The sequence below is a fragment of the Lithobates pipiens genome, unplaced genomic scaffold (assembly GCF_037356315.1).
Source record: "Lithobates pipiens isolate NorthernLeopardFrog02 unplaced genomic scaffold, aLitPip1_a1.2 Scaffold_18, whole genome shotgun sequence".
Taxonomy (NCBI): domain Eukaryota; kingdom Metazoa; phylum Chordata; class Amphibia; order Anura; family Ranidae; genus Lithobates; species Lithobates pipiens.
This window is the reverse complement of record NW_027507758.1, coordinates 259550272-259576351: the sequence shown is the minus strand read 5'-3', so window position 1 is coordinate 259576351 and position 26080 is coordinate 259550272. Positions and strand designations below refer to the sequence as shown.

The 26080-nt window shown below is 42.0% G+C and overlaps 1 protein-coding gene across 2 annotated transcripts in view; it reads left to right on the top strand.

Annotated features, from left to right (window-relative positions):
• Positions 1-17751, top strand: part of ENPP3 (ectonucleotide pyrophosphatase/phosphodiesterase 3) — a 210104-nt gene extending 192353 nt beyond the window's left edge. For both annotated transcript variants that reach the window (XM_077486862.1, XM_077486861.1), the window contains 3 exons: positions 1424-1556; positions 4634-4790; positions 16345-17751. In XM_077486862.1, coding sequence (XP_077342988.1) covers positions 1424-1556; positions 4634-4790; positions 16345-16518 — 464 coding nt within the window. In that variant the 3' untranslated portion in view covers positions 16519-17751. The remainder of the gene's footprint in view (positions 1-1423; positions 1557-4633; positions 4791-16344) is intronic.
• Positions 17752-26080: the final 8329 nt, after the last annotated feature.

The window sequence follows — 26080 nt, the reverse complement described above, 5'->3', positions numbered from 1 at the left end:
TATGGATATTAAGGGGAACCCTGCGTCAAATTTAAAAAAAAATTGACGTGGGGTTCCCCCTAAAAATCCATACCAGACCCTTTATCCGAGCACGCAACCTGGCAGGCCGCAGGAAAAGAGGGGGGGACGAGAGAGCGCCCCCCCTCCCTCCTGAACCGTACCAGGCCACATGCCCTCAACATTGGGAGGATGCTTTGGGGGTCTGTGACCCCTCAAAGCACCTTGTCCCCATGTTGATGAGGACAAGGGCCTCATCCCCACAACCCTGGCCGGTGGTTGTGGAGGTCTGTGGGCGGGGGGCTTATCAGAATCTGGAAGCCCCCTTTAACAAGGGGACCCCCAGATCCCGGCCCCCCCCTGTTTGAAATGGTAAGGGGGTACAAAAGTACCCCTACCATTTCACAAAGAAAGTGTAAAAAATGGTTAAATAAAACAAACACACTTTTGAAAAATTCCTTTATTAAAAATAAAAAAATAAAAAAAAGATTCCAGCGGCGGTAATCCACTCTTGCTATCCATCTGTCTCATCTCATCCAGCGCAGCGAATCCATCCTTCTTATTCATTCGATAATCTCATCATGTGTACTAGGCTTAAGTCACCCTCATGTCCAGTAATGCAGCCATAAAGCTAGTACTATGTACAGGAAAGTTGATCTTTCATTTAATGTTGATTGCTATTACATATGTATAGTCTGTGATTAAAAAAATAGAGTATTCATTTTACAAAATGAATATTTAGTTGTATTACTGAAGAAGAGGACACTATTGGGGGTTATTTACGAAAGGCAAAGCCACTTTGCACTGCAAGTGCACTTGGAAGTGCAGTCGCTCTAAATCTAAGGGGTAGATCTGAAATGAGGGGAAGCTCTGCTGATTTTATCATCCAATCATGAGCAAGCTAAAATTCTGTTTTTCATTTTCCTTGCATGTCCCCCTCGGATCTACAGCGACTTTACTTCCAAGTGCAATTTTAGTGCAAAGTGGATTTTCCTTTAGTAAACCCCCATGTTCACTTCAATCATCTAACCCACTTATTTGTATTTTTATCTTGCACAATACATATACATATACACAATACATAATGCACTTGTGTATGTAAAAAAAAAAAAAAAAAAATGATTACCTAAAATATTGTACATTATTGTTATGTGGTGCTTTTTCCAATTTCCATAATTTTCAGCTATGCTGAAAGAAGCCAATTCTTTACATAGCTTGGAGGGTTGATTTACTAATGGAAAATAAAGTATTGAATTTGCAAAGTGAATGAAGTGAACACAACGTAAGCCACGTGAACTATCATTCAAATCATGTGCAAGCGGAAATCCTATTAAAAGAAAATACGTTATATGCAGATAATACATCAAAACTGTTATGCTGACTAATTACTATAATTGCTTATACATTATTGTTTTTCTCTATGCAGGAATCTGGGACTACTTGCATAATGTATTGTTGCTAAAATACGCTAATGAAAGAAATGGCCTGAATGTGGTTAGTGGGCCAATATTCGATTACAACTTTGATGGACATATTGATGCACCTAATCAAATCCAAAAGTAAGTTACCTACAGAGCTGTGAACTTACTAGCCTTATTTAAAAGCAAAGTAAACAGGTTATGGCAGTTCATGAAATTAGGAGCAATGAGTAATAAGCGACCAGGAGGGCAAATCCAATTTGCACTACAAATGCACAGCAAGTGCACTTGGAAGTGTAGTCACCTTAGATCTGAGGTGGTCATGCAAGAATATAAAAAACAAAATTGTTGCTTGTAAATGATTGGATGATAAAATCTGCAGAGCTTCCCCTCATTTCAGAGCTTCCCTTCAGATCTACAGCGATCTACAGCGATTGCACTTTCAAGTGCACTTGTAGTGCAAAGTGGATTTGCCTTTAGTAAAAAGCCACCCAGGTCACAATTTAAAGTGGACCTTCAGTCATTTTTTCAACTTTCCATCTATTACCTGTAAATCCTCTACCCTTGTTGTTTGAACTTTGGATAGTAATTTTTTTTTTCTGCCAGTAAATACCTTATACAGCCTACTTCCTGTTTATCTAGTCATTAGCCCAGGCTTATGACATCATTGTAAAATGATCACCTTGTAAAACAACCCATTCAGTTTAAAACTGAAATGAAAGGCAAAATATTTGCGTATAAATATATATAAAAACATATATAAATACCTTTTCCCCCTTTTTTTATTAAATGATCACGATTTCCTCTGTCCTCAGCTGCATAAAAGCTGGGGGAGGAGAAGCAACAATACACTGAGCTTCCCAGTGAAAGGCTGTGCAGCAGGGGCTCATTGGAGGAGAGCAGGCTTCATCATTCCCAGCACAGCTAGGGCACATGTTGTGCCCTCCTGCTTAGTGTGGTCATTTTAAAGTCATAGCAAAAGCTAATAATAACCATTCTTAAAAATGTTCCCTCCCCCCGCCTCCTACCTATCCTGCATAGCCAGTTTGCAGATTTGCACTACAGAACGTGTTCCATAGGAAACCATGGTGAATGGACTGTAGTACAAATCTGCAAAATGAAAAAAGCACTAAAACCGCATATGTGTGAATCCAGCCTAAGCCTAGGTTCACATTGGAGAGATTTGGCATGGGATTTTGACATGTCAAATCGCATGCCAAATCAACAGCAATTTCCGGCAATGGTACGGTCTGAATCCATGCGACGCAGCACCAAAAATAGTTTCTATACCACTTTTGGTGACTTCAGGGTGCGATTCCCATAGATATCTGTGCAGCAACCTTCACAGATGTCTTTCACATTGCCCCCAAAGTCTGGATAGGATATGCGGGAATGTCAGTGTGAACCTTGGCTTAGTGCTGGTTCACACTAGAAGGTGTGTTCCATGCGTGTTTTCCATACTGCATGCAAATGCTCTGCCCTTGCGAGGCGTGCTCAGTTGCCATTAATTGTGTTTTTTAACCGCTTCCCAACCGGTGCACAATGTTGTACGTCGGCAGAATGGCAGGGACAGGCACACAGGTACGTCCCTTTTAAATGTGCCGCCGTGCCATTGCGCGCTGGCCGGTACTTCCCGCAGACTCAATCGCTGTGGGGATACCTGCGATCACCTCATGGATAGGAAGAACAGGGAGATGCTAAAGTAAAGTAAACAAGCATCTCCCCATTCTGCCTAGCAACAGTGACACTGATCTCTGCTCCCTGTGATTGGAGCAGAGATCAGTGATGTGTAAAACACATCCACGCCTCCCACAGTTAGCAACACGCCTCTAGCCACAGTTAACAACACGCCACAAATCACCACTTATTGCGATTTTTTTTTTTTACCAAAAATATGTAGAAGAATACGTATCGGCCTAAACTGAGAACAATTTTTTTTATACATTTTTGGGGGATATTTATTATAGCAAAATTTAAAAAATAATTATTTTTTTTCAAAATTGTCGCTCTTTTTTTGTTTATAGAGCAAAAAATAAAAACTGCAGGTGTGATCAAATACCACCAAAAGAAAGCTCTATTTGTGGGAAAAAAATGACATCAATTTTGTTTGGGAGCCACGTCGCATGACCGCGCAATTGTCAGTTAAAGCGACGCAGTGCCGTATCGCAAAAAGTGGTCTGGTCTTAAGCCAGCAAAATGGTCCGGTCTGAAAGTGGTTAAAAACAATAAGCATATCCCAGTCCTCTTTGTGTGTCTCCTTCTGTGATGTCACTTTTCTCCACTAGCATACTGTAAGCTAAGGAGCCTAAAAAGGACTGGACACATTGCTGGAGAGCAGTTTCAAAATGCATAGTATAAAATAGAAATTACTGCAAATACATTTTTGTAAATTTAACATGAGTTAATTGATTACTCTCTAATGCAGTGGTTCTCAACCTCAGTCCTCAAGTACCCCCAAACAGGTCATGTTTTGGGAATTTCTCTTAGATAAAATAGTTGTCCAAAATACCAAGACATTGATTTTGATTTAAAGCACCAATGCAAGATAACCTGCAAACATGGCCTTGAGGACTAAAGCTGGCCATACATTTATAGATTATCTGCAGATTTTCAATAGATGTAAAAAGTGGGAGATTCCTCCCTCCACACAGTTTAGCGAACATGGAAAAATCTGTTGCACTTTTTCCATCTAACAATAGAAAATCTGCAGATAATATATAGGTGTATGGCCAGCTTAATGTTGAGAACCACTGCTCTAAGACCCCTTTCACACCAGGGCATTTTGCAGGCGCTATAGCGTTAGAAATAGCGCCTGAAATCCGCCCTAAAAAGCTGCACCATTGTCTGTAGTGTGAAAGCCCGAGGGCTTTCATACTACAGCGGTGCGCTGGCAGGATGTTGGGGAAAAGTCCTGCCAGCAGCTTCTTTGGAGCGGTGAAGGAGCGGTGTGTTTACCGCTCCTCCACAGCTGCTCCCCATTGAAATCATTGGGGCAGCGCTGTAATACCGCTGTCAAAACGCCGCTAATGCGCTGCAAATCCGGCAGTAAAATGCTGCTAAAAATAGCGGCGTTTTACCGCCCACGTTATGGGCGGTGTGGTGTGAAAGGGGTCTAATGCTATGCAGGTAATATTAAAGATGATTGGACTGCAACTGTGAACTTTTGTTACATCATTTTACACAAAGGTAACAGAATTTTTGTATAATTTTTTCTTTAGATATGTAGAAGGCACAAAGATTCCCATCCCTACTCACTACTTCGTCGTACTCACCAGCTGCAAGAACACTACTTACACTCCAATCAGCTGCATCGGTGATCTTGACGTTTTGTCTTTCATCATTCCTCACAGACAAGACAACAGTGAAAGCTGTGCAGTAAGTATTCTGTCTTACATTTCTATAAAGCACATGTCCCAAACACAAGGCCCCAGTGCTGAATCGGCCTACCAGGTAATTTCAAGTGTCCCTAGCACCCAGGGTTTTTTTTTTTTTTCAGCAGGAATGTGGTTAAGACTCCATTCCGCCACCTTTTGGTTCTTGCCCTCCGCTCACCACTGTCACTTATGAACACAGAAGCCTGTGTTTACATGGTCAGCTTTCTTCTCTGTGGCTCCCACAGATCCTTGCCAGCCCTACAGTAATGCAGATGTAGTTTGGGTGGGGCATCAAGTAGTAGACTGCACGATAATCCCCATCTGTGCACAGATGCCGCCCAATGATCTTCCTGCAAGTTAGATAGAGGTGGAGCAACTTACATTGCCTAGAGGTACTAGGGCTGGGCTTGGTAGGTGAGATGCAAGGACACTTTTTTTTGGGGGGTTGAAGAGATGAGGGCTGTGGAGGGAGATGTGCACAGAGATGGGAGATGGGGTGAGAGGAGTAGTGCAGTGGTCAGAACCAAAAAGGGGTGAAAGTGAGATGTGGGCAGCCTGGGAAAGAGAGCTGCATGCTGTGCATGGCACAACCTTAAAACCTGCACCCTGTATGTAGCGCACTCCTTAACCCAGCACTCTGTTCACAACACACCCCTGAACTCTGTACATTGTGCATTGGGCTCCTCTGAAACTGCAGTTTGTACACAGCGCACCTCTGAACTCTTTACACTGTGCATAGGGTTCCCCTGAAACTGCACTCTGTACATAGCCTACCCCTAAACCCTGCACATAACACACTCCTGGTATTGTTTGCCCCTTTAAGATTTCCCTACAGTTATGCAGTTTGCCCACACCCACTGTTCAATGCGGTTCGACAGGGGGGCGTGGTTGAGTTCCTGCACCTATTCTCTGGGAAAAAAAAGCCTGCAATGAAATTGAGTTTGACATCCCTGTTATAAAGAATTGATACTAATCACACTTAAAAACATTATATTTCTTTTAAATTCACTTACTTAATAAGTAAGAATTCCAGGTAGGGATATTTTTTACATAGTTACATTGGCTTAGCTTGGACCAATGTAACTATGGCTATATCCAGTGGCGAAGCTAGTCATTCTGTCCCCCGGAGCAAAGACTCAGTTTGGCGCACCTCCCCTCCCCCCGTAGCGTCGGAAGCCTCGGAAGGGGGTCGTCTTATATGGTAAGTACAAGAAAAAAAAGCTTAAACAACTGTAAGATTAGGGGATCGTCTTATATGCCCGGTCGTCTTATACACTGGCATATACGGTAAGTAAAAATGGACAGGAACATTGCCAAACACTCACATAAATAGTTAACAAAGATAAATAATAATCAAATGTTTTGTAATTACATACATCATATCGCAGGGTCACTAAATATATTCATACAAAAATGAATTTATGGGTTCCTAATTTCATCTCCAAAATATGTAAAATAGCTATTAGGGAACTGAGGGTATTAAGAAAATATGCATATAATGGGGAAGTGAATTTTAATGTGGCAGGAAATCCACAAAAAGCAATAAACTATAGATATGTACAAAAATCTTACAAAGCCCTTTAAAGGCAGAAGTAAATTTTGCGATAACAAAATGAATGATAGAAATACATGCATAAAATAATGATGGCTTGATAGTCATATAAGTCTAACTCTTCTTGAAACCTATGGATTTAATGTGCAGATACGATCCAGCCAACCTCAGGACAGCCAATTACATTTCAAAACACTGCAGAGTTCTCCATTAGGTCGGGTTCACACTGGTATGACACAACTGTTGTACGACTGTCATCCTACTTTGCCCTGCGACATTGGTCCTACATTGCTCCTACTTTGGTCCTACTTCCTAGTCTGACTTTGACCAATCAAAACAATCCCAGTGTGACATAAATTCCCTTTAGGCCGGAGTCATACTGGTATGACATGAGTCGTACCACTTTGGATCTGACTTTGCCCTGCGACTTGAATCTCAACATGCGCCTCACTTCAGTGAACAGGGATCCGACTTTGATCCCTGACAATACTAGGCACTGTGTCTGGTATGAATCTTTAGGGGGAACTCCACGCACAAGGTAAACAAAAAAACATGGGTTCCACCTCCTTCGGTCTGGTATCGATTTTAAGGGTAAACCCCACGCCGGAAAAACAGAGATGGGGGAATTTTTTTTACAGCAAGGCCAATTCTTGCTTTCATCATGTTTTTTTTAAGTGACCACATTGGCCCTACGCCAATTCAGTGGTACCATTCCCTTCATTAATGAGTCCCTAAAAATTAGAAACAATGGCTTTGAAATGACAGAGCGCCCCTGCCCCAAAGCACCCACCCCCCCATGTTGAGGGCATGTGGCCTGGTACGTTTCGGGGGGGGGCTTGTCCCCACCCCCTTTCATGACCTGCTGTTCTTTGTGCTCGGATAGGGTTCTCGTGTGGCTTTTGGGGGGACCCCAACGCCGTTTTTTCGGCATGGTGGCTCCCCTGAAAATCCATACCAGAATGAAGGACCTTGTGGGGGAACCCATGTCGGTTTTCTTTAAAGTTAAACCTAGGTTTAGTAAAATAAATAAATAAGCGGCACAATGGACATTACCGATGTGTCCCTTGTGCTGCTGTTTCCTGGTTCATTAGAAATCTTTCTACTACGCCTATTAATCTAAACCTTATTGAAGTTTGTAAACTTACTTTGCAAAGATCCCTACACATTTTTTACCTCCTTGAACTCTGTGACACATATTCACTGTGTCCACTGAGTAGGCACTGCTGTGTTACCCATTTCACAGAGCCTGCCTTCTAAACTACTAAGATGCTGAGAGAAGGAGTTTCAGGAGGCAGAGTCAGTACAGGGATCACTGCTTGCAGGCAGCAAGGTATCATGGGATATGTAGTAATTAGAAATTGAACATAAACTACAGAGGAGACGCTGTAAAGCATGCAGGAATCCATAAAGTTGTGGAAGGAGATGCCCAGAAGACAGGTGGAGCTCACAACATAAAAGGAGATTTTTAAAGTAAGCTTATATTAGATTGTCAAAAACAACTATTGTTTGTATTGTTATTACAATGCTGATGTTAAAAAAAAAAAAATGTATGCTGTGACAATAAATTTAATTTAAATGAACAAAAGGGCCTTCGCGCTACTATAAACAGATGTCATAAAAAAGTAGGAAAATTAATAAGTGATAAAAAAAGTGAAGTATACACAGACATAAAGATAAAACCTAAGTGTATATTCAAAGTGAAAATTAGAAGTGCTAATAAAATAGACCTGCTGCAAAACCTATTCGTGCTCACAATATACAAAGCAGACACAAGCAATATACAGAAATCTTGCGCATTGGTGTATTATCAATCAGCCTAAAAAACAGGCTGACAATGATGCAAAAGGGAATAATGAAGTCCAAGAAAATGGTAAAAAAATAGGAAATGGTGGGTCTCCAACGATTGCACAGTTTAAAAAATAAAATAGAATATATAAAAAAATTACAGGAGTCAATACACAGATATATATCAATAAAATGACCACCTCTCCAATATGTCATATCATAAACTCCACTCCTATCTGTAATGTATATCCAATAGACAATGAGCTCACTGAACTCTCACCTCAAATCTGTATGTAACCTGCATCAACACCATATCAGCAGCCTTTGATCTTCTATTCCTCCGTCTTTCACTAAGGCATCCCCATCTTTAAGGAATTATCAAGGTATCATGCACCAAGTACTGGGATTCGGCGATGGACACGCTGTGTCTAGCCCTATGTGCTCAAATTGTGTTAAAAATCGCCAAAGGAGGGAAGGAAAGCAATGCCTCCAATAGTGTAGTATGTTAAATAACCATTAATAATTTAATAAATGCAAATGGTTGGACTATTACATTAAAAATGAAATAAAAAATTGAAAATATGAAAATACAAAGTGTGGCGTTCTATTCGCCTTCTCACTTCACTTCCAGTATCCGGACTGCGTCCACTTCTGGCCACTCCCTACACGTTACGTCACTATGTCACCACGTGACTTCATCTGGGAACCGGATTGGCTGTTGTGGACTTCCTTATATTTCGTCAAACCGGAAATACTTGGGTGGCCATTTTCTTGTAGCCTGCTATACTAATACTAGCGCGGTCATTTAAATGGTAATCTATGGCTAAAAACTGTGTGGCGAACTAGTACACTCATCAGCCAATATTAGGCTGATACTAAAGAGAAATATATAGTAAAAACCGGGGTGTACTAACCTTTGTTGCCAGCGGTTTAGACATTAATGGCTGTGTGTTGAGTTATTTTGAGAGGATAGCAAATTTACACTGTTATACAACCTGTACAATCACTACTTAGCATTGTAGCAAAGTGTCATTTCTTCAGTGTTGTCACATGAAAAGGTATGATATAATATTTACAAAAATGTGAGGGGTGTACTCACTTTTGTGAGATATTGTAATTGTGAAGTGTAAGGAAAATGATAAATGGTTTTCAATTGTTTTTACAAATAAATATGTGAAAAGTGTGGTGTGCATTTGTATTCAGCCCCCTTTACTCTGATACCCCTAACTAAAATCTGGTGGAACCAATTGCCCTCAGAAGTCACCTAATTAGTAAATAGAGTCCATCTGTGTGTAATTTAATCTCAGTATAAATACAGATGTTTTGTGAAGCCCTCAGAGGTTTGTTAGAGAACATTATTAAACAAACATCATGAAGGCTAAGGAACACACCAGAAAGATCAGGGATAAAGTTGTTGAGAAGTTTAAAGCAGAGCTAGGTGAGAAAAAAATATCCCAGGCTTTGAACATCTCACAAAGCACTATTCAATCCATCAATGGAAATAAAAAGTATGACACAAATCTGGCCTTTATGGAAGAGTGACAAGAAGAAAGCCATTGTTGAAAGAAAGCCATAAGAAGTCCGATTTGCAGTTTGTGAGAAGCCATGTGGGGGACACAGCAAACTTGTGGAAGAATGAGCTCTGGTCAGATGAGACCAAAATGTAACTTTTTGGCCTAAAAGCAAAATGCTATGTGTGGTGGGAAACGAACACTGCACATCTGTCAGAAACCATGAATCAGGCTGAGACAGAAGTACAGTTAAATCTCACTTGTTTAATAATAATAATAGAAAAAGGTAAACTGAGTAAACAGTCAAAACATAGCCAGAGTTCAGGAACTGGAACAGATAGTCAGACAAGCCAAAACATCAGGGAGCCAGAGAACAGCGTAGTAGAACAGCAAGCAGGATCTAGAGCCAGAAGCAATGTCAGCCAAGCAAATCTTTAACAGGAAGACAAGAGAACGTCTCTAGAGATGTGACCAGGGTGAAGACAGTGATCATCTGGACCAGACAGCTTAAGTAGGCAGGACTGACGAGTGGGATATCATCAACAGGTTAGTCACTGTGGAGAGATAGGAGCTGGCAATTAACCGACAGCTGTGCGGCCAGCTCAGAGAAGGAAGGGCTGAGCCCAGCCCTGACAACATCACCCTGAACACACCATACCCACTGTGAAACATGGTGGTGGCAGCATCATGTTGTGTGGATGTTTTTCTTCAGCAGGAACAGGGAAGCTGGTCAGAGTTTATGGGAAGATGGAAAAAGCCAAATACAGGGAAATCTTAGAAAAAAAACCTTAGAAGTCTGCAAAAGACTTGAGAAAATATCGCAATAAGAGTATATTGATCGGTTTGCACAAAAGTTATAGCATCTACGAATAGGGGATAGATTTATGGCATTTTTTTTTTTTTACTCGTAATGGCGGCGATCTACGATTTTTATCAGGACTGCGACATTACGGGGGACAGATCGGACACTTTTGAGACTATTATGGGACCATTGACATTTGTACAGCGATCAGAGCTATAAATAGCCACTGATTATTGTGTAAATGTAACTGGCAGGGAAGGGGTTAACACTAGGGAGGCGATCAAGTGGTTAAGTGTGTTCCCTAGGGAATGATTCTAACTGTGGGGGGAGGAGACTGCCTGGGTGAGGAGACCAATCGTTGTTCCTAAGCATTAGGAACAACAGATCGCTCTCCTCACCCCTGTCAGAACGGAGATCTGTTTGTTTACATTGATAGATCTCTGTTCTCGCCTTCTCAGGAGTAATCACGAGTAGCCACACGCACAAGCTCCTACATCACGCAGAGTCTCCGGCAGTGCATGCACGCACCCTATACTCCTTACAACGCTCACCATACAGCTATGCCAATTCACGCGGGAGTGCCATTGTGCCGCCGTCCATTGCTTGACTGCGGATGGTCGGCAAGCGGTTAAAGTCTTTTTCTATACAAATTTCTTGTTCTTAAAGTGGTTGTAAGCCCTTACAAACCACTTGGACCTACAGGAAAGCCTTAATCTAGGCTTACCTGTAGGTCAAAGAAATATCTCCTAAACCTACACGGTTTAGAAGATATTTGCCGAAAGACAACGGCGATATGTCAATGGCGATATGCCACGAGTGGCGGCTCCCGTGCGCATGCGCTGGAGTGACGTCATCGTGGCTTCATCGAATGACAGCGGCGGAGCAGCGAGACCCACCGAGAAGATGGATACTACAGGGGACAGCGGTGACTTCGCTGGCTCCTGTGTCAGGTAAGTGACACATAATGGACTACTATGCGATGCATAGTAGTCCATTATGCTTTACCTTTGCAGGGAAACAAAGAGGAAGTAAACCCATCAGGGTTTACTTCCTCTTTAAATGCTATTTAAGTGCAGTAACCCAGGGCAACAAATGAGAATTTCCTCTTCTAAGGTCTCGTTAACATGGAGCAAATCCATGCTTACCCCATGTGAAGGCTGTGTTTACTCGCACCAACACGGATCAAATTGGGAGCAGCGTCTGTGAACGTTGCTGCATCCCAACTGACATCAGTGGGACTTTCTGCACAGAGATGCACATAACACCTGTGCATCCCAGTGCAAGTAAACACGGCCCTCACATGGGGCATGCATTGATATGTCCTGTGGGAACAAGACCTAAATAACAACCAGCACATGTAGGCTGGAGCTCAAAAAATGGGTCAAAATGAGTGGAATAAGTCTTCAAGTGGCCACCATATTTCCACAAAGAACCATGTCTATTTAAATTCAGAAAAAGATTAAACCCCTCATAATTAATACAGAATAATAATAATAATAATAATAATAATAATAAAAATAATAATAATAATTTAAACTTTTATCCCAGAAAAAGGGTCCATAAAAAAATTCATATTCAGCTGCAAAATTGTCTAAATGGAGAACAGCTTGGGCCTCATTCAAATTAAATCCTTAAACAGCTAAGAGGTATAAAATAGGCGAGATATACAATATGCTTTTGCGTTTTTACAAACCATAAACCTCAAACTAACAGAACAGTTTTTTATATCCTAATTTTTCTAATCTTCATCCTATATAAAAACCACTGAACAAAATCCCCATCCCAAAGTATGGTAAATACTATAAAGCTATGAGGAATGCATTGAAACCCATTCCTGTCAAAGAATTGCCAAATCTTTAGAGATAAACATCATTGGCTGTATTTTACTTTACTGCCTGGTAAGATTGTGGCTTGGCATAAGGTTTTGAGGTTTTCCTAAATGGCCTTGAACAGAACATGACAATTCTTTGATTTTCTAACACTGTTCCTATTTTTACTCTACATAATACTTTACATAGATGGGACATAGATGGGGCAATTGATAGTATAGTATAGTATTATAGTATAGTATAGTATAGTATTTTTTAAAGCTGATCTCCAGGTTTCATTTAAATGTTAATAGTTCATTGAAACCAAGCTGGTCCATATGAAATATTTACCTCACTAACAGTTACAGTGTCTGGGTAGGGTTGTATAAACTCTATGTAGCCTCAGTCAGTATACATCACTGTGTTCCAACAGTGGGATGAGAACTTTGTATCCCACACCCGGAGCAAAACCAAGTCGGGCTAAGCACTGCTCAGCCACTTAGAGGAAACTTTGTATTCTATGAGTAAATACAAAGCTTCCTCTGATTGGCTGAAGTGAAAAAGGTAATGATGTCACAAACTCCACCTCAGCCATTCAGAGGAAGCTTTGCATTCACTCATAGAATGTAAAGATTCCTCTGAAGCAGCGCTCAGCCTGACTTGATTTTGTTCCAAGGTCTTCCAGGGTCTTCCAAGGTCTTGTCCCACTGCTGAGCCTACATATACTTTATACAGTGCTCCCATCCACTGCAACTGTTAGTGAAGTAAATAGATCATTTGGACCAGCTTGGTCCAAACTATTTAATGTTAAATGAAACCTGCAGATCAGCTTTATAAGTAATACAAACAATATTTTTCTTTTTTGACCGATTACCTCTTAAAAATCATAAGAGGATGTAAGGGGCTGTTTTTCGCTAAGCATACTGTGCAACACCCTAATGAATTCCTATTTTTTAAACTGATTCCTAAATATGCTGCAGGAAATACTTTTCTTGATTTGTAGCATGATAGAAAGTTCACTTTGTCACTTCCTGACAACTTGACAAGTTGCTCAATTAAATGTTGTTAATTCATTCTTAGCTTTTAGATATTCCTTTATTGCAGACCTTAACAAAGCGAACAAATTTAAATCCGTGTGAAACCTAGAACTTAAACTATCTGATAAGAGATAAGTAAAAAGTATGTTTCTGCTACTTTAAATGTTTCTTTAACTTTATAGACTAAAGTGCCAATTTATGTCATTAATAGGCTTGTCCTGAAATACTGGAATGTGAAATCTGAAATCAGGGCTTGCCCAAGACATTGTGCTGCCTCGGCCCAAAAAAAACCCACGCCCACTAAAAGGTCCCCACAGTGGAGGCTGGTGCTCAAAATTTTTGGGGGGGTGCAAACAAACTGAAAAAAAAAACATCAAGCGCAGCCAGTGTGCCCATCAAGCGCAGCCACTGTACCCATAAATTGCCGCCACTGTGCCATCAAACGCAGCTACTATACCCATCAATTGCTGCCAGTGTGCCCCATCAATTGCTGCCAGTTTGCCCATCAATTGCTGCTACTGTGTCCCATCAATTGGTGCTTCTGTGCCCCATCAAATGCTGCAAGTGTGCATCGCCTGGGAGTCAGGACTTACCTGTCCCGCAGGGGGTCATAGTGGCGTCCTCCACGTCCACGCTCCATGATGTCTCCGGTCCTCTCTATCAGGCGTCCAATAACAGCGCCTGTTGTTTCAGACAATCAGGTGACAAGTAACCAGACCTGAGAACCTGTTTGGCTGAGAGGCGGGTCAGTGTTAGGAAAGCGGTTTATTCGCTTTCCTACACAACACAAAGTAAACAGCATTGCGCCCACTGTTTACCATTTTGTAAGCCTATAAGAGCCTATGGTTCTAATCAGGACACCTATTAGAGCCCACAGCTGCTGTAATTCAGGTGCCCAGCTCCCGACAAGGGGTCGGACACCTGAATAGGGGTCGGCAGCAGTGACCATAGATAGATTCATGCATTTCATGAATCTATGAGATAGAGGTGACATGAAAGAGAGAGTGGCGCTCCTGCACCCTTAATGGATGCACCGCCAATGAGCCCCCACATTCATTATTTTAAATCATGAAAACTAAAATTTAATTTATCAGAAAATCAGATAAAATTACATAAATCTATCCCCTCTATAACTTGTATGTAAACCAATCAATATATGCTTATTGTGATTTTGTTTTAACCAAAAATATGTAGCAAATACATATTGGACTAAACTGATGAAGACATTTTTTTATAGCCAATATCTATAGGAGGGGTTTCCACCATCTCTGCTAAGTTTCATTTTATACAGTGTGTCTTATTTTCAGTTTGATGTGTATTATATGTGAAGTTGCGTATCAGAGGTCGGTATTGTCTTAATATTGAAGCCTATTGAGATTTCCATACATTAGATTCCACCATTATTGTTAAGTTATTGATCAGAAACTTTTTTATTTTACCTCCAGTAGTTTATTGTAAATAGTAGTGTGGTGATTACCTATCATACTAAAGATCAGCATGTGGAATTAATAAACGTCAACAAATTTCAGTTGTGCCCCACCAGGCCGGCCCCCATGGACAATGTGCCTAGCTGCTGAGTTCATCAACCCATCCTTGCATCCTGTCTGGCAGCACTAATGGCACTGATAGGCTGCACTGAGTGGCACTGATAGGCAACACTGATTGACAGCATTTAGTGGCACTGATTGGCAGCACTGAAGGGCACTAATTGGCAGTACTCATGGGCACTGATAAGTGGCACTCATGACCATTGATTGGCAGCACTGATTGGAAGAACTGGCACTGATTGGTGGCACTGATTGGCTCTGGTAGGTGGCACTGATTGGAAAACTGATTGGCACTGATAGGTGGCATTGGTTGGCACTATTAGGTGGCACTGAATGGTACTGATGGGTGGCACTGATTGTAAACACTAATTAGCACTGTCTGGCATTGACAGGTGGCACTGATTTGCACAGATGGCATTGATTGGAATCACTGATTGGCACTGACAGGTGGCACTGATTGGAAACACTGGCACTGACAGGTGGCAACGATGGGCACTAATTGGCACTGACAGGTGGCACTGATTGGAAACACTGGCACTGACAGGTGGCACTGGCACTGACACTGACAGGTGGCACTGATTGGCACTAGCAGCTGGCACTGACAGAGGAGAGGGAGTTTCACACTGAGCCGATATTGATGCTTAGTGAAACTGTGTTAAGCTGACATGTAATGAAACTGTAAGCAGAGAGAGACCAGCTGTCAAAATTCAGCGGCATTGTCGGGGTGGGCGGGACCCAGCAGCTATCAAACACCAGCCAATGATTGGGCTGCTTAAGGGGGCGGGGCCACATACACGTAGTGGCCTGCCCAGATCCCATCCCATTGGCTGGTGTTTGATAGCTGCTGGATCCCGCCCAGCTCCGGGTCCTGCCCACCCCCGACATCAACGCTAAATTCTGACAGCTGGTCTCTCAGTTACATTTCATGACAGTTTCACACACTAAGCGGCTCTGGCAAGTGTCAATATCAGCTCAGTGTGAAAGTCTCTCACAGGTAGCATGGACTGCACAATCATTGGATGCAACGTTTCACAGCACTCCCACAGGCAGATCTCAGGAGACAGTCGGCACGGCGATTTCACCTATGATCATGGGCCCACTGGGTCCCATTATAGGGCAGGACCTCTCTGAAATGCACAATGACAAATGTGTCCACTGTACAATCACATTATTGCCCACATACCATTTTCACCAATCTTAGCCTGAATCTAGGATGTTCATTTAATGATGGCTATGCCCTGTAAAGGAAAGATGCCTTTACTTACCTATTTCTGAGGGCAGTCCAGTCTGGTCATGTGATCGGTTCTCAGCTCCTGCTTCAGTGTAGAGGAGAGGACATTGTTTTAAATCTTTGCTCATTCCGAGTTCCTATCACTGAAGAAGTGGCTTGTATGAGCTACAAAAAGTTTTCAACATTACAGAACAAGTTCAGTTGAATGTGACAAAGCACTACTATCTATACCATGTCCTACATAAGTAACAACCTTCACAGACATCTCATTTTCATTTTCAGGACAGCAAGCCCGAAGAACAATGGGTTGAAGAAAGACTTAAAGCACATTCAGCTCGCGCCCGGGATGTTGAACTGCTCACAGGACTGGACTTTTATCAAGAAAGCAAGCAGCCTATTACAAATGTCTTACAACTCAAGACATTCTTGCCAACATTTGAGACTGTTGTAAACTGATTGCACCATAATATGGATGAATAAATGTATACATTCAAATGGTTCACTTCAAAAGTACATATATACTATTTGTTGTTTGGCTTCTTGGGATGAATAATTAAACATTATACAGAAAACAGCAGGGCTATTGTGAACCAAAAAGAAAACTGAAACCACCCTTTATACCAAGCATTCCGATTCTTCCTTGCTTTCTCAGACCTGTAATAGCCAAATCAGCAGGTATCTGATTAGATCAAAATGTTCTCTTAATTTCAATAAGTCAGCTTAATAATTAAACCCTATAGATCAGGGATATGCAATTAGTGGACCTCCAGCTGTTGCAGAACTACAAGTCCCATGAGGCATAGCAAGACTCTGACAGCCACAAACATGACACCCAGAGGCAGAGCATGATGGGACTTGTAGTTTTGCAACAGCTGGGGGTCCACTAATTGCATATCCCTGATATAGATGTTTGGAGGCTCTCATACTAGCAGGTGCATTCAAGCAACAGATACTGTACCACATCACTGTAGATAAAAAAGATAATAGAGTAGCATTATGTGTTTTCCATAATGCAGAATTCCACATTGATTTTTTTGTTAGTGTTAGATGAAGTAGGACAAAGTTTACGTTGGTTGGTATCCCAGCCGGTGCTGGGATTCCAGTAAGATCTTCCTCACACTCAGTCTAACGTTCACAGTGAGATTTTGACTGTGAGTCAGCCCTACAGGATCCTCTCTCTAAACATTTTCCATATGTACCTGTAGAACATTCTCTAAATCTCTAATGAGCTAGTGGTACACAAGTACAAACTTATATATGGAGCATTTTTCAGTCAAAGGTTGGAATAGGCCTTGGAGAGTATCCTGTACCAACCTAAGCCAAAAAAAGAAAAAGTCCTGAGAGAAGTTTTGATTAGGAGACCAAAACGCCAAAAATAATAAGAAATATAAATGGCAAAATAGAAAATGTTTTCACTAAAGTGTAAGTAATGATTGTGGATATTTATTCTATATTTTCATACAACACCATAAACCTTGTAAATGAAATGAGATTTCACTGGTACTTGATATTCAACTTCTGCCTGTATGAATTTAGTTTCCTGTAGATGTATTCTGGAAACACTGCCCTTCCTCAAACAAAATTGTGTAAAATAGAAGTTAAAGGAAGTACTTAGCAGAAACAAAAGATGACAAAAAAATGTAAAAAAAAATAAAAAAATCAATAATAAAAGAAATGTGTAAGCCAAAACTGTCAGTGCCTGATTTACAAACGATCTCCAGCTTTTCCTGCCCAAATCAACAGATGCATTGTGTATGTGAATGAATCAAAACCACCGCTGTCAGTTTGTGTGTAACTTACCTCTTTTATCTGTATAAGCAGGTTCCTCCTGGCTGTATTTTTAAGCTAAATTCCTGCTTCCTTCCTTTGCTAGTCCAGATACTATATCTCCCATGATTCTTTGAACCTCTGTAGTTTCAAGGTCATGTGTACCACCTGTGGGAGTTGGTGTGGGTGGGTCTTCAGGTTTCTGTGGGTGTTTCTTGGCCTTCATGTTGGTGCTGAATGGGGGGGGGGGATTAAATTGTGTTATCACCTCCCACCCTCCATTGTGCTGTAGAGCAGGTATGGAACAGGCAAGAAGTGTAATGCCGCGTACACACGACTGGACTTTCTGTCGGAATGAACTCCGACTGACTTTTTGACTGACTTTTCAATGGAGTTCCAATGGAGTTTGCTGAAACGGACTTGCCTACACACGATCAGACCAAAGTCTGATCATTTAACGCAATGAAGTATGACGGGACTAGAAAAAGGAAGTTCAATAGCCAGTAGCCAATAGCTGCCTTTGGGTCGTCGTTGGTCTGTTGGACCTGCATACAGATGAGCGGTTTTCTCGATAGGAACTGGTTCTGCCGGAAAGATTTGAAACATATTCTATTTCTAAAGTCCATCAGATTTTTCGACAGAAAAGGTCCGATGAAGCCCACACACGATCAAATTGTCTGACGAATTTGTTCCGTCTGCACTTTGCTGTAGAAAGGTCTGGTCATGTGTACATGGCATTACTGGTTTAACCACTTTCTGACAGTACTATAACCAAAAGACAATAACAGTGCGGGCCTCCAGTTCTGGGAGGATGTCAATGGATGTCCTCCCACGTGCACACATCAGGTGCACTCTGTGATCACTGTGTCCTTTGGACTCAGCTGATCACAGATCGGGGTAAAGAGCCAATCACTGTGGCCTTTTACCATGTGATCAGCTGTGTCCAATCACAGCTGATCACATGTAAACAGACTTGCTGGTTATCGGCTCTCCTTTTCTCCTCACACAGAGACAGTGTATGAGGAAAGGGAAGCCGATCTGAAAGGGCACAGTGCCCCGATTATCAGTGCAGATTAGTAGTGCCCAACAGTGTTACCTCGTCAGTGCCTCCTCATCATTGCCCATCAGTGCAGCCTCATCAGTGAACATCAGTGAAGAAGAAAAACTATTGTAATTTAATATTATTTCCAAAATTTTCAGTCTTTGTTCATTTATTTATTTAGCAAAAAATAAAACCCCAGTGGTGATTAAATGTCACCAAAAGAAAGCTCTATCTGTCTCAAAAAAAATAATAAAAATATCATTTGGGTACTGTGTTGCATGACTAATTGTCATTCAAATTTTGACAGTGCTGAAATCTGAAATATGACCTGGGCAGGAAGGGGGTGAAAGTGCCCAATATTGAAGTGGTTAAAGTGGAACTTTAGTCAGAAAACTCAAGTGATTCTAAACACAATTTTTTTTTTCTCCCAAAATAACATACGTGTTATACTTACCTGCTCTGTGTAATGGTTTTGTACAGAGTAGCCACAATACCCCTCTTCTGCAGCTATCCACAAACTCTCGTGGCTGCCCCCCCTCCACCCCCCACTGAATAGTAATACCCCCATAGCAAGCTGCTTGTAATGGGGGCACTCATGAATCCTTGCCCCTGAGTCTGCTCTGTGTGACCATAGACAAACAGTGTGCTGCTCAGCCCACTGCACCCTCCTTAATGCCTGTGACTGACAGTTAGCAGGAGAGTTCCCCTTTATAATCATAACAGACTCTAATTTTGCATGAGGGTCTGGTATGAATATTAAAGGGGAGCCCACACCATTTTTAATTTTTGATAACGAGTTCCCTTTTATAATTATAGCAGACCATAATCCTAGATCTAGATGATGGTCAGGTATAAATATAAAGGTGGAATCTACCATTTTTTTTTGTAACCTGCAGAATTCCCTTTATATTCACATCAGACACTAATGCTTGATTGTCTTGTATAGATATTAAAGGAGAACACCACACTTTTGCAGCGGAGTTACCCTTTAGAAGCATAACAGATATTAATCCTGGATGAGGGTTGGGTTATTAAAGGGGAACCCCACCCGCTTTTAATTTGACATGGAGTTTCCTTCTAAATCCATAGCAGACCCTAATCCCCTATGGGATTGTGGTGTGGATATTAAAAGGGAAGACCACACATTATTTTTGCCGTAGAGTTACCCTTTGAAATCATAGTAGATATTAATTCTGGATGAGGGTTGGGATTTTAAAGGGATCCTCAATCAACTTAAATTCGGACACAGAGTTCCCTTTTATAATTATACCTGACCCTAATCTTGGATGAGGGTCTGGTAAGAATATTGGGAGAAAACACCACACTTTAGTCTTGCAGCAGAGTTACCCTGTCTAATCATAGCAGACATTAACCCTGGATGAGAGTCTGGTGTGGATAGTTTAGCTTTGTGACTGAGTTGCCTTTGATATTCATATAAGACCCTATTCCTTGATAAGGGTCTGTTACGATTTTAAAGAGGAACCCTACATGGCCTATAATTTTTGACACAGAGTTCTCTTTTATAATCAAGGCACACAATAATCCTGGATGAGGGTCCCCTTTTATGACTATAACTGACCCTAATCCTGGATAAGGGTCTGGTATGATTATTAAGAGGGAATCCCACACTTTATGACAAAAATAAATAGATATTATGATGCATTCACATCTAGGGATTTGGAATTGTGGGCAGAATTGGCATAATGCTTCCCGTTTCCAAATGGCGTGGCAAAATGCGAAATACATGTTTGGGTACCATTCATTCTTAATTGTACAGCAAACATGATTTAATTTTGCTGCAATTGTCACATAATCTAAAGAAGCTGCAATTGTGAAAAAATGTGCATGAAAAATACTACACAAAGCGCTTTGCTCAAAATGGTGCAGGGGCTTTTTCGGCACAACAAATGTGCATAGGGCAGCCCATTCAAGTGAATGGGCTGGCCTATGTGTAACATGGAGTGAGTGAATTGTGCTAAAAAACAATTGTGAGTCTGCACGGGGCCTTAGATGCAAGGGATCATTGCAATCTTAATGCTTGTTGTGGTTAGGGGCGGTAAAACCTTTTGCTATAGCTGCATTTTACAGCCCAGAACCACTCACCCTTTAGATGAAAAGGGAGGGGCTGGGGTGTATACATGGCTGTGGTGGAAAGTACAGTGCCTTGAAAAAGTATTCATACCCCTTGAAATTTTCCACAGTTTGTCATGTTACAAACAAAAACTTAAATGTATTTTATTGGGATTTTATATGATAGACCAACACACAGTGGCAGAAATTGTGAAGTGGGAGGCAAAATTATATGTAGCGACCATAACCCTTGGCAGGGCGGCCTTAACTTTTGGGCTTACCAGTTACCTCCGCTTGGCTTGTTCTTCCACGTCTAGGGGTTCCCAGAGTTAGTACCCAACAGCTTTGGACGCTGACACCAATAAAGTCCTTTTGAAAGGTTTTTATTTGCAGGGGTAACATCCAACAAACACAGTCTCGTATGGGAACAGAGGGCAAGGGTGAAAGAACTCAGGCACCTTGAACTGCAAATCTCACAAAGTCTCTAGTACCACTCAGAGAGTAGCCACTCGCAGCTGGGTGCTTCAAGGCTGAACAAATCTCTAGCCAGAGATTATGGCAATCAGCGCTTTGATTCAGAACTTGTGAAATCTCTGACCTTGAACAAGTTGTAAATGAAAGTGAACAGGAACCTTTTTCCTCAGTACCTGGAATGTTCTCTGTCTCCTTGACAGTCTTGAAAAAAGCGTGGATTCGTCAGTGTCCTTCACAACTTAGCAACCAGGCACTTCTCAGAATGCCAGTTTGTTGGCCCTCCTCCGAAGAGTCCTCCCCCGGTCACGTACACGAACTGCAGTGCCCCTCCAAGCCGAGAGCACACCCAGACGCCTTGAATCCTCCCTCAGTTACTGCTCCTTGGACCAGCCGGTTGCGAAACTCGTGAACAGACGGATCCCTACCCCAGACCAGGCGAGTCTATTGGGATTAACCAACCAAAGCATGTTGCGGAGCGACGAATGCTCCCGTGACCGGGACCCTCGTGGGGCTACCCCGGTCCAGAATCAGCAACAGAACATTAAGGCCTCACAAACGAACCCGGAACACGTGACTTCAACATCTTAAGTACCCTTACCCAGACTCCTCAGCGGGGCCCGGCGCAACCACTGATTGGCTCCGGGAAAGCTGATACCTAAAGCGTCCAACCAGGCCTGGTTATGGGCCTGTCATGTGCACCTCATTGTACACATGACCAGGCAGAACTCTAACACAGCCCAGCCAAACTGATGTCAAAGTTAACCTACACAATTAACCCTCAGAACCCCTTTACTGTTCTGAGGCAAAAAACTAAATTTGTACATGAATAACAGTTTGTCCAAAGTGTCACCGCTACATATAAATGGGTTTTCAATTTTTTTTTACAAATAAACATCTGAAAAGTATCTGAAAAGTATGGTATGCATTTGTATTCAGCCCCCTTTACTCTGATACCCCTAACTAAAATCTAGTGGAACCAATTGCCTTCAGAAGTCAACTAATTAGTAAATAGATTACACCTGTTTGTTAGAGAACCTTAGTGAACAAACAGCATCATGAAGGCTAAGGAGCACACCAGACGGGACAGGGATAAAGTTGTGGAGATGTTTATAGCAGGGTTAGGTTATAAAAAAAATATCCCAAGCTTTGAGCATCTCACGGAACACTGTTCATCACCTGAAAATGGAAAGAGTATGGCAGAGCTGCATACCTACTAAGACATGGCCATCCACCTAAACTGCCAGGCCAGGCATGGAGAGCATTAATCAGAGAAGCAGCCAAGAGGCCCATGGTAACTCTGGAGGAGCTGCAATAGAAACAGATCTGGGAGAAGTTTTGATTAGGAGAACAAAATGCTTTAAATATTGAACAGTTATATGTTAACAAAATAAAAAGATTTTTTGTAACATAAAACAATTAAATATAAAAGGCAAAATAATGTTTTTACTGAAGTGTAAGTAATGCTTGTGGATATTTATTATGTATTTTCATACAACACATAAGCTTGGTAAATGTGATTTCATTTGTACTTTATATTTAACTTCTGCCTATATGAATTTTGTTTCCCATAGATGTATTTTAGAAACACTTCCCTTAACAAAATTATGTAAGATAGAAATTAAAGGATTGCTCAGCAGAAACAAAAATGTACGGTAATTATTTTTTTTTAGCAATTTGATAAAAAAAGAATCATGTGTATGGCACAAATCTGTAAATTCCATTTCATGCCCTCCTCCTCTTCCTGCACAGGTCTTGAAGATTTAAATAAAAGGCAAACTGCTGATTGTCAATGTTGCCCATTGCTAAACGATGATGGCATGAATGAAAAAAGTTTATGCTTTAAAGTGAATGTAAACCCGATTCATTAAATTTGAGCTGGGCACATATATCTGTAGTCTTTTCTTATCTCTCTTCAAAGCATTAAGTCCCCTAGTTTTCTCCTGCTCAGTAGCTCTGTTATCAGCCTGATGACTTCTGACAAGTTCTCCATGATGGGTGCCTGAAGTGTGTGTCCTGGGAGGTTGCTATAAATAGATTAGCAGACAGCTTGCCATCTCACAGGAGAGCTCTGCACATTCCTTCTTTCCTTTGCCAATGTGGAGTGGGGGTGTGTGCCTTTCCTCCAATCAGCTGTCTTGGCCAATAATCCACTCCCAGTGCTGACCAGGAAGAGAAAATCTGTAACACAAAGAGCACTTTCTAAAGGATATATACAGAGGAAGACAGTAGATCTACTTGTAAAACTTATGTAGAAAGATTTGTTTCATCTCTGTGTATCATCTGAGGCTGTTCACTTCACTGGGTATATGAGAGGGTTTACATACACTTTAAAGCCCAATTACGAGAAACTTGAAAACTATTCCTTGAAGTGGGGATGCATCTATGCTGCTTGAGTTAGTTGAAATTTGTTTAATTTTTTTCATATATTCGTTTTCTAACGAATTCCAAATTTTCAGAACGATTCAAATTTGTATCCGTTGATTTCTGTATGAAGAATAGCTGGTTGTTAAGGAGTGGACTGGGAAGCCAGCCGCTGCCTCCTTAACAACTGGTGACCATTCAGCTGTCAGCAGGCTTCCGCACTGAGAGCTGAAATGTAGACAAAAGAATGCCGGCAATGAAAAAAAAAACAGCGTTGGGCCCCCCCAGTTCATAACAGGCCTGATATGGTTTTTAAGGGGAATCCTATGCCAATGTTAAAAGAAAAATGGCGTGGGCCTCCCCCCCAAAATCCATACCAGACCCTTATCCGAGCATGCAGTCCGGCAGGCCAGGTAAGGGGGGTAAACGAGTGCCGACCCTCCTCTTTAACCGTACCAGGCTACAAGCCCTCAACATTGGGGGCGGTGCTTTGGGGGCAGGGGGGCGTATCGGAATCTGGAAACCCCCTTTAACAAGGGGTCTCCCACATCCTGCCCCCCAAAGGTGAATGAGTATGGGGTACATAGTGCTTCTACCTTTCACCAAAAAAGCGTAAAAAGTGAATAAAGTCACAAAACAAGTTTTTGCCAATTCCTATATTTAAAAATAAAATGTCCCCATGTAGATCCATAGTCAACCACATCAATGCTGGGCCGATGATCTCAAGGGGGGGGTCATGGTCATGCACTGATATCATGAGGTGTCTTCGCCCCTTAGCTATTTAAGAATGTAGGAGCCTTCAACGAAATCTGAGGATTTGTTTTTTTTTGGGGGGTCTGGAGGTGTGCCGATGGGGGCTTATTTTATTTTAATAAACAAACCCTATACTCATTAACATTGGGGGGATACCTGATTCCAATAAGCCCCCATCCCGTAGATCCCCACAACCATTGCCTGGGGTTATAGGGAAGAGTCCAGGGCTTTGAAGTGGGGGGCAGAGCCCCTCCCCTGCCCCAAAGCATCCCCCATGTTAAGGGCATGTGGCCTGGTATGGTTCAGGAGGAGGGGCTGCATGCTCGGATAGGGGTACTGTATGGACTTTGGGAGGAACCCCACACCATTTAAAAAAAAAAATTGCCATGGGTTTCCCCTTAAAACCCATACAAGATCTGAAGGGCCTGGTATGTATTGGGGGGGGGACCCCATGCTGTTTTATATCTGAATTTTTAATTGCTGGAATTACTTTGTTTACATTTCAGCTCTCAGCAGGGAAGAGGCCCGCTTCCACAAGATCCCTGGTGGACCGTCCATCTGCATCGTCACATCCTATGCAAGCTATGGACCCTGCATTGGTCTTGATGCCATCTGGACCTTTGAATGCTGGAGCATGGGGGAGAGGACACTGAGCAAGCAAGGATTAGTACTGGTAAAGCTTTGTCTTCCATTTATGCTTGTCTGCTGCCTGCTCTGACCTCGGGTTGTTTTCCGGATCTCCTTCTGTCTCCTGCCACCTGTATTCTGCATTAGGGATGGCAGAACGGTTCGCCAGGCGGTCGGTTCGCGGCAAATTTCGGCTGTTCGCGGTCTGATCGGCGGACTATTGCCGCTGTTCGCCCGGCGGACTTCCGTGTTTTTACTGTGTAAAAGAACTTTGACCTATGCTGACACATCCATCATGTGGTACAGGACAGCCAATTGAGACATTACAGCACATGGACACTTGGACATACCCCTAACTTATAAATAGACCCGATCCGGCGGCCATTTTACATTCTTTCTTCTGTCACTATAGGGAGAGGATGCTGTGTGGAGCAGGGAGAGACTGCAGTGACCCAAATCGCTAGCTATTAGGTCCACAAAAGTTCTTTTAAGGACTGGTATGGTATAGGTGTTAGGTGTAGTTCAGGATATAGGTTTGAGGCACTGCTATTCAAGTCATTGTTGCTGCAGATTGTCTTTTGTCAGGGCTGAGAGAGGGACAGGACGCTGTGTGCAGCAGGGACAGTCAGTTTAATCATCAGCTGTTACTATTAGGTCCACAAAGGTTCTTTTCAGGACTGGTATGATAATAGGCTTGTAAGCGTATAATATTCTTTCTTCCAAATATAGAAAGAATATTATACTTGACTGCTGCCCGTCTGCTGCAGTAGTCCTTTATGAGTATAGGGACTGAGGTACAGTCTGCTAATCACAACCTACTATTTGCACAAAGGTCCTTCTAAGGACTGGTAAGGTATAGCGTACTACAGTATATAGGGTTGTGTGAGGTACAGTCTGCTAATCCTTAAGGACTGGTATAGGTCC